The sequence below is a fragment of the Aethalodelphis obliquidens genome, unplaced genomic scaffold, assembly GCF_003676395.1.
Source record: "Aethalodelphis obliquidens isolate GAN/ISIS:26980383/991018 unplaced genomic scaffold, ASM367639v1 scaffold85, whole genome shotgun sequence".
NCBI classification, from domain to species: domain Eukaryota; kingdom Metazoa; phylum Chordata; class Mammalia; order Artiodactyla; family Delphinidae; genus Aethalodelphis; species Aethalodelphis obliquidens.
In genome coordinates, this window is record NW_020838029.1 from 7,258,121 (window position 1) to 7,266,860 (window position 8,740).

An 8,740-nucleotide genomic window follows, 5' to 3' on the forward strand; every position below is an offset into this window, starting at 1 on the left:
TCCCTCTTCTCCAGTCCCACCTCCAGCCACATCTGCAATCTTAGCAAAGCCCAGCTGGCCTGTGAAACTGGATCATGGCCCATTGCTGACTTCATTAGGGAGAACTGACAATGCAGTGGTTCCACCCCTGCAAAGGGAGGGTCCAGCCCTCTGCCTTACCTCAGTAGCCCTGGTCACTTCCCCCACTCACTTCTACCCCAGCTATAGCCATGGGAAGATGCTCCCTGCAGCCCACACATGCCTCCAGGTGGCCTATGTGCTAATGACTGCCAAGTCGTCCGATCTCCTTTTTTTCCAGTCCTACTTGTATCTCCTTAGTAAGAGCCTGCGTCACCTCTAACATGAATAACCACTACAGCCTTGTAACCTATGATACCCTCACCTGATCCCAAACTTAACTTTCAGTCTTTTACACCCTTTCTCTACCTGAACCCTTAATTCTAGCCAGTTGGGACCAGTTATCATTCCTCCAATAAGCATTGCTGTTTCCAGCCTTACCGCCTTTGCTGCTGCCCTCCCATCTGCCTGGAAATACCATCTTTCCTTCTCTTTGCCCTTGGAAATACTACTTGCCCCTTAAGTTCTTACTCATTTCTCTGTCTTCAAGAAGGCTTCCCAAATGGCTCCAGCCACAGTGCTCTGAACATGTGCTGCACATTTGCCTCGTGGCATAGACTGCTTGGTATTGTCACCTATACATTTTCCTTGCTGGCCTAAGCTTCTGTAGTGCAGGGACTATGTCTTATTTATGTCTGAAGGCCCCTTCCCCAAATTATGCCTAGACAGTGTCTAGCCAGCGGGTTGGCTAACTGCCTACCCTGCACCCATGTCCCTGGGTGCTTCCCTGTGAGGGACAGGTGTGCCCAGGAGGGCAGAGAGGAGGGGAGACAGAGACAGAGGCAGCATTGTTTGGCACAGACCCAGGGCCAGACAAGGAGAAGCAGGAAGTGCATCCCCAGAGCCTGGGCAGGGCTGGCTGCAATGATGCACTAACACACCCTGGTCCTGATTAGCTTGTTTATTGAAAAGTTTGAAGCAGAGTTTTAGACATAAAAATCAAAGTGAGCAAACACAGAGGTCTCGGGAACCACAGCCATAGTCACTGCGGAACAGGAGGCCCGGCCAAGGCCGCTGCCATTATGCTGTTTGCCTCATGCTCCCTGCATATGGGGAAGGCTGAGGCCTAGTTACTGAATTAGGAGGGTGGTGGGGTTCCGAGCGGCCAAGGTAAGAAGGGCCTGAAGGCAGCCACCTCTGAAGCGGCGGGATGGGGGCTGTGCAGCTAAGGAGCAGTGATGGGGCAGCCCCCAGAGCCAGGAGGGCGGCTCCCTGGGAGACCCGGCAGTACCAGGGCCATCGGGGACTCCAAGGAGTGTGTGTCTGGGGAGTGAGCGAGGGAGGAGCCTGGAATGGGGGAGTTGGGCTGCGTGGGAAAGGGGTATCCCCCATCCCAAGCCTCACAAGCCTGAGTAGGAGGCCTCTGTGGTCTCAGACCAGGATGAATCCCGGCGGGAAGCCGGAGGCTGCCACTGGTGGCCCCTCTGGTTGGGGCAGCCCAGGCGCATGAGTAGCATCCACATCCGCTCTCGGAACTTGACACCCACAAAGGCATAGAGCAGAGGGTTGAGGCAGCAGTGCATGTAGCCCATGCCCGATGTGACCGACTTGGCCACGTCCACACTGCTTTCTCGGCCACAGTTGCGGGCCACGGCCCCCAGCTCCATGAGGGTGTCCACCAGCACCACCAGGTGGTAGGGGGTCCAGCAGAGGGCAAAGGCCACCACCACCACCACCACCAGCCTCATGGCTCTGAGCCGCCGCTGGCCCCTGGAGACCAGCAGCACAGCCAGGATGCGGGCATAGCAATAGGCCATGACCAGCAGCGGCAGCAGGAAACCGGCGACCAGCTGCAGAATGCGCAGGGCCGTGCGGCCCACCTGCGGGAAGCTGTACTGGCAGTGGGTGGCGTTGAGGCGCTTGTCGTGGTGGGCGGACAGGAAGATGAAGTCCGGGAGTGCAAAGAGCAGACAGAGCCCCCAGACCGCCACACAGGTGATGGCCACGCGGGTCGGGGGACCCCGGCGGTAGAGCTGGGTGGCGTGCACGATGCTCAGGTACCGATCGAAGCTGATGCAGGCCAGCAGGAGGGCCCCTGCGTAGAAGTTGATGTTGAAGAGGGCACCCGCCACTTTGCAGAGGCCAGAGCCGAAGACCCACTCGACGGCTGCGTCCACCGCCCAGAGCGGGAGCGTCAGCACCAGCAGTGCGTCAGCCACGGCCAAGTGCAGCAGGAAGGTGTCGGTGCTGCTCAGGACCGCCCGCTGGCTCAGCAGCACGGCCGCCACGGCGCCATTGCCCAGCAGCCCCAGCATGAAGAGGAGGCTGTAGAGGACGGGCAGGAAGGCCCGGTCGAAGTTGAGGCTGAAGTCCTGCGGGCAGGGTGGGGAGGCACAGCAGGGGTCACTGTCGTTTTCTCCGTAGTCATAGGAAGAGTTTTCCAGGAGGAAGTCAAGCTCCGAGACTTGGAACTCTTGGCGTTCACTCATCTGTGGAGGGAGGGAGGGCACAGAGCCTGTGAAGGCCTTAAAAGTCACTCCTTCGATTAGGAATTTGAGATTAACAGATACACACTACGACATGTAAAATAGATAAACAGCAAGGGCCTATTGTAGGGCACAGGGAACTATATTCAATATCTTGTAGGTTATCTATAATGGAAAAGAATCTGAAAAAGAATAGATATATATGTAAGCATAACTGAATCACTTTGCTATACACCTGAAACATTGTAAATCAACTATACTTCAATTAAAAAACATCACTCCTTCAAGATTTAGTCTGAGGAGGCTTTCTCGAAGCAACTCCTCTGTAAGGCAGGCCCGGAGGCCTGGGCTGTACCCTGTAACTGTCCTGCCTTTCTTCTTAAACCACGCCCTCTGAGCTCCAGGTGCCCGGCCTGGGTGCTGGGCTGGTAACTTCCCTTCTCGAAGGCTGCTTCTCTCTCTCCCTTCTGGGTCATCCCATCGGCCCAGGGACTGTGGACTGGAGGGAGAGCTTCCATCTTGTGCCCAGAGCCCTCCCGGCCCCCTCTCCTCTCTCCTTGCCCTTCCTTCATGGCTTATGGTCCTCAGTGTCCTGGCCACGCCTAGTTCCACCACCTTCGTCCCCTGGCGCCTATTCGCCGTCCCCTCTCCTAGTCACTGGCCCTCCTCTTCCCTCCTCAGCCCTTGTCTGGGGACTCCAACTTCCTGCCCCCCACCCCATGGGGCCCCTCTACAAATCACTGCAGCCCCCAAACACATGCTTTCTGCCCCTGTCCTTCCCCTCCCCTACACTGAAGCCTGCCACCCGCCGGGGACTTGCCCAGCAAGCTCTATTAGAAACATTCCTTACCCCCTTCCCCTGCAAACCACCCCATAGCTGAGGGCCTCCCAGGGGCCAATTCAGTCCTGCATGGAAGATCAAAGTTCCAAGTCAGAGCTGAAGGGAGCCTTGGGGACCGTGAGGGGTGAGCCTCAACCTCATGCGTTTCGCAGATGAGGCACCAAAGCCAGAAAGGGGAGGGGTCTCGCCTGTGGTCATTCACAAGTCAGTGGCCAAGGTGGTTTCCCAATTCCCGGTCCAGAGTGCTCCTTCTACACAACCCCTGCATTCTCTACCTATTCACCCAACCCTCTGGTGGCCCTGGCTTGTGGGCCAGTCCTGACGTTCCCCTAGTGTCCTAGGCTCTCCACTTGGAGCTGTGGTCTGGCCTGGCTGGACAGCGGCACTTACCTCGGGGACCATGGCTGGGCTGGTACTCTGGCTGCCTGGCCGTGTGCTGCCTGCCCCTCTGCTTTGGTGCTTGTGGTCGGGAACCTGCGCTACACAGAGGAAGTCAGGGTTTCACGCGGTTCTCGGCAGCAACCTCTTCCAAGGGGTGATCTATACCAGAACTCCCTAGACCCAAGGCCACGGGGTTCCTACCCCAACATCCCGCTGGCCCGGCGAAGCTGCTCTGGGAGTTGAACACAAGCCTGGGACCAGAAAGCCTGGGGCCGAGGGAAGGGCAGGAGCAGGTGCTTTGAGGGGAGAGGTCTGAAGGAGAAGCAGGGCAGCTGGCAAGGGCAGGGGTAAGAACTGCTGCTCATCCGTCCTGGGCTGGAGTTGCTCTCACACGATTGTGGACTGGATAGCTAAACGTGTTAACTCTATAAAGGAGATGAACCTTCTTAAAAAATGAAAATATTTGAAAGCAATCCATCACACTAATTCTAGTCCTTTACTATTGCCCCTCCCTGCTAAGCAACAGGGGCAAGGAAAGGGAACTGCTAGTAATGAACTTGCTGTGTGCTGGGTGTTGCTTTAGGCGTTTTCTCTGACACTGCCTCATTCCAACCACACAAGTCCCTTGTAGGGGCGGGGGGTGGGCGGCATCCCCATGGCTAATCCAGAAAGGGGAAAGGCCTTCGCCAGACATAACAAGCAAGGGTAGGTGCTACGATTGAACCCACAGCTGTCTGACTCTCCTTTTACCACTCCTCACACTGCCTTCAGTTGCTTTCTAATGGATAAACAATGATATATTCACACAGTTAAAAACAAATGAACTAAAAGCTATATATTTTAACATGGACACATCTAGAAAAGCCAATGACCAATGGTGGAAGAGGCAAGTTAGGGAATACTGTGTATAGTTTGACACCACTTAGGTAAATTAGAAAAAACACACACACAAAACAATACCATGTTGTTTTGGATACAGCTATTTGTCCTAGAAGTTTAAAGTAGGGACTGGACACACCACACATCCATGAGAGCAGTTGCTTCTGGAGTGAGGAGAAGGGGAATAGGGTTGGGGAAGACTACATGGGGATCTCCCTATTGCCCTGCTCTTATTATCAGAGGGAAAAGGCAGCTCCTTGCCTCTCCCAAGCAGTTTCCCTCTCTCCTCATAGGTGAAAAGCAGAGAGAGAGAGAGAGAGAGAGAGAGAGAGAGAGAGAGAGAGGGAGACTGAGGCTATGGCATTGGGGGTCCAGTTTTCAGCCAGAATGCGTCACCTGAGCCTCCAGGCTTGGGTCTTGAATTCAGCTCAAACTTAATGGACAAAACACACACTTGTGAGGCAGCGAGGTCCTTCCCCGCCTCCTGTGGCCAGAAGATGTGACTGTCCTTGCTCTAAGCAGTTTGTCACCTGCAGAATCCAGGCCAGAGGGAACTAAGGGCTTGGAGGAGGTCAGGAGCAGCACAAGTGGAGGGGCCTGGGGGGATTCCAGAAGCCACAGCAGTTAGGATAGGTAGGACTTGGCAGGTGACTTGCCTGCAGGTGGAGGAAGACAGGTGGGAGCCAGGAGCACAGCTTCCGATGCTGGTCCATGAAGAGTTTCCATTCACTGGGCTTCTACATGTGAGAGAAAGGAGGAAAACAAAAAGCTCTATTTGTTCAACTTAAAGGAGGTTCTTGTATTCTGCAGTTATGGCCTTTATCCCCTTTTTGGTATTAAAAGGATCTTCTCTTTATGAAATGTTGGTGACGATAGCATCTTGTGTTAGCAGGAGTTGACAACCCAGTGTGGGTCCTCCAGATACGTGTGAAATTTCTAAGTTTAGGGACCTCCGGTCTCCTTCCTGTGTCCAAGTCTCCTCATTTGCCACATGGGGACCAAGATCCCCACCTTCCTGGGTTGCTGGAAAGGAGAAATGAGAGGAGGTCAGCTAAGAGTGTTGGAAAGGTGCAGAGAGCTTTCCTTTCTGCATTGGGCCATATCCTGAGAGGCCAGCCTGGGCTGTGGGGTGGACTGTTCCTGCTGCTCCCGGTGTGGCCATGATGCAGTGGGAAGAATGGGAAAAATACTGAATTTGTCTGGCTCCAGCCCTGACTCCACCCTGTTCGAGATGTGTGACCTTGGACCTATGACATAACCGTTTTTGAGCTGGTCTCAGCAGGGGTGTTATAAGATGATCTGAGGGCTTCCCTGGTGGCACAGTAGTTGAGAATCCCCTGCATTGGCAGGCAGATTCTCAACCACTGCGCCACCAGTGGTTCGAGCCCTGGTCTGGGAAGATCCCACATGCTGCGGAGCAACTAAGCCCGTGCGCCACGAGTACTGAGCCCACGCACCGCAACTACTGAAGCCCGTGCGCCTAGAGTCCATGCTTCGCAACAAGAGAAGCCACTGCAATGAGAAGCCCATGCACCGCAATGAAGAGTAGACCCCGCTTGCCGCAACTAGAGAAAGCCCGCGCGCAGCAACAAAGACCCAACGCAGCCAAAAATAAATAAATTTGTAAAACAGGTCATCTGAGATGACCAGGGCTGTGAGGTCTCCACACAGGGCTCAGCCCTTAGTAGAAGCATATCTGAGAATGCTGAGTGTGAGGGATACTGGCCACAAACCCAGAGTCCCTGGGAGCTCTTCCATGTCAGGGGAGCCCTGGGACGGAGTGTGCTGCCCTGTGGACGTGGCTGGAGGACGGATCCTTCGGGAAGGCTGCCATGCCTTAGCTGGGAGGGTTTGGCCAGTCCTCGCCGAATCCTCTGGCTGCCCCACTGTGTCACCTTAGGCGAATCATTTTACCTCTCTGCCTTGGTTCTCTCATTTGAAAAGTAGGGATAAAGCTAGTCCACCTGTGTCAGGGCTGCTCTGTGAACTGTAAACGATATATATGGCACAGGGTAAAGAACCCAGCTAGCAGCAGTTTCCTCCCCTTCTAGTAACTTTCCAGACCAGCCCCTCCCAAGGCCACAGAAGGTCAGGTCTGCAGTTGGCCACTGCTGTCTTTCACAGCTCACATGCCTCAGAAGGTGCCGAGACAAGAACCTTGTTTGGCCCACTAACTCGGCCCTCTCCTATCCCAAGCAGCCCCCAGACCAGCTTCCAAGCAGGCCCAGCCCTGGGGAAGACCCACCTAGCCAGGAGCCTGCACCCTAAGTTCTGGTAGCTGTACCCTTCTGCTTCTGGCCTCCCGAGACACCAAGTGGGGAAGCTTCAGAAGGAAGTTAGTCAGAGTGAAGCTGCTCCGAGCCCCACCTGTGGTCAAGGTGTGAAATGTGCACCTGTCTCTTCTCTGCCACCCCTCCCCCTGTTTTTTTTTTCTGTCTTTCACACCTCTGGGCTGTGGTTTGGGGAGATGGGAGGCTTGAAGGTCTGAGCCCTGGGCCCGGTCCCTCACAGGAAGGAGGGCCTCCACAGCTGTCTGTCAGGCCAGCAGGGAAGGGGGCCACTTCCTCTTCTTCCATCCTCTCAGTGTTTCACAGCCTCTCTCGCAGCTTCTCCGAATGCCCCTGGGAGCCCTGCTCCCAAAGCCCCTTAGACTAGGCTGCTAGCCCCCAGCTGTCAGGGGGGCAGGCTCAGCGAGGCCCAAGCTTTCCGTGGGTCTCAGGTGGTGGTCCAGACTGGGACAGAGCCTTTCTTACACAAAATGAAGAGTCCTAACCCCACGAAGGGGGTGTGCGTCTGCCCCAGACACTGCTGGGACTCTGTGCTTCCTTCTGCCGGCTGTGGATTTCACAAGAGAAGGAGAGCTTAAGTCACAGGGATGCCCAGGGACTGGGAAGTGCCCCTTCCTCTGTCCTTTTCCCTGCAGCTCTGAGCCCTACAGGGAGGCAAGTCCTTTCCAAGTGCTGGGGCCATGGGCTGGGACCTCAGAAGTCCAGGCCCGTGGGACTGAGCCCCCAAGCTATGGGCGTGCTCATTCTTTTGGGGACCAGGGAAGGAGGATGTTGCTGCCATCTGTCAGGTGGCAAAGGGAGACAAGGCAAGTCAGGCCATGGGACCAGCAGGTGCCAAGGCCAGGTAGCGAGGAAGAGCTTGTCAGCCCAGGAGCAGGCAGTCTGGTTGGAAAAGAGGGTACGTATGAAAGCAGGGGGATGGAGTGGGCTGGAGAGTAGTTCAGGACCCAAGCCCTGCCACCAAACACAATGACCTTCCTGTCATCCTGTCCGCAGCAGTGCCTGGGAACCAGTAAATAACAATAGCTTCCACTTGGCAAGCCCTTGCTTTCGTACACACAATCTTCTTTAAAGCTTTAAGCCTCCCGGGGAGCCAGAGGTTGCTGTACGCATTTTGTAGAATGGAGCAGAGGTTCAGAGAGGTGAAGTGACCTGTCCTAGGCTAGTCAGCCAGCAGGGTTTGTGACAACATTCCTACCCAGGCTGCTTTCTAATGTGCTCTCCCAACCCCCGCAATCATGCTGCCACCCAAGGACTTGATCTTTCAGGAGCCACACCTTACTCACCATGCCGCCCCAAGCAGGCATCTTGTGTGAGGGCAGGTGCTCACCTGGCGGGGATTGTGCCCTAGAGGGAGCTCTGGTAGACCTCACCACATCCCCATTCTTCTGCCGTGCTCCTCCTCACTTACTAGGGAGAAGAAATGTCAGAATCACCAGGACGAGGAGCCTGGAGGACCAAGCAAAACTCCGCCGAGTGCCAGACCTTTTGCGATGCCTCCAGGAGGATCTGTGGTGCTTCCAGAAGTCTCCCTCCCACCACAGGCTCCTGAAGACCTGGCTTGGAAAATTCCCCACCTCTGCGGTTGGTGTGCATCTGTTCTCATCCCCCACCCCCCGGTCCCTGGGACACCACCTCTGCTCTCGGGCCTGTCCAGACTCTCCAGAGGTGCAGGTGGCAACACTGGCAACGCACAAAAGTTCTATCATGGAAGCCTGACCTTGATGAATTCTTTTTTTTTTAATTGAAGTATAGTTGATTTATAATGTTGTGTTAGTTTCTGGTGCACAGCAAAGTGATTCACACAC

The 8,740-nt window shown here is 55.2% G+C and overlaps 1 protein-coding gene across 1 annotated transcript; it reads right to left on the reverse strand.

Moving 5' to 3' along the window:
- Positions 1 to 1,003: 1,003 nt before the first annotated feature.
- On the reverse strand, positions 1,004 to 4,586 carry CXCR3 (C-X-C motif chemokine receptor 3). The gene is made up of 2 exons (XM_027093610.1): positions 3,775 to 4,586; positions 1,004 to 2,546 (listed from the first exon to the last, which is right to left on the reverse strand). The coding sequence occupies exons 1-2, from the start codon at positions 3,784 to 3,786 to the stop codon at positions 1,458 to 1,460; spliced, it is 1,101 nt and encodes a 366-aa protein (XP_026949411.1). The 5' UTR covers positions 3,787 to 4,586; the 3' UTR covers positions 1,004 to 1,457.
- Positions 4,587 to 8,740: the final 4,154 nt, after the last annotated feature.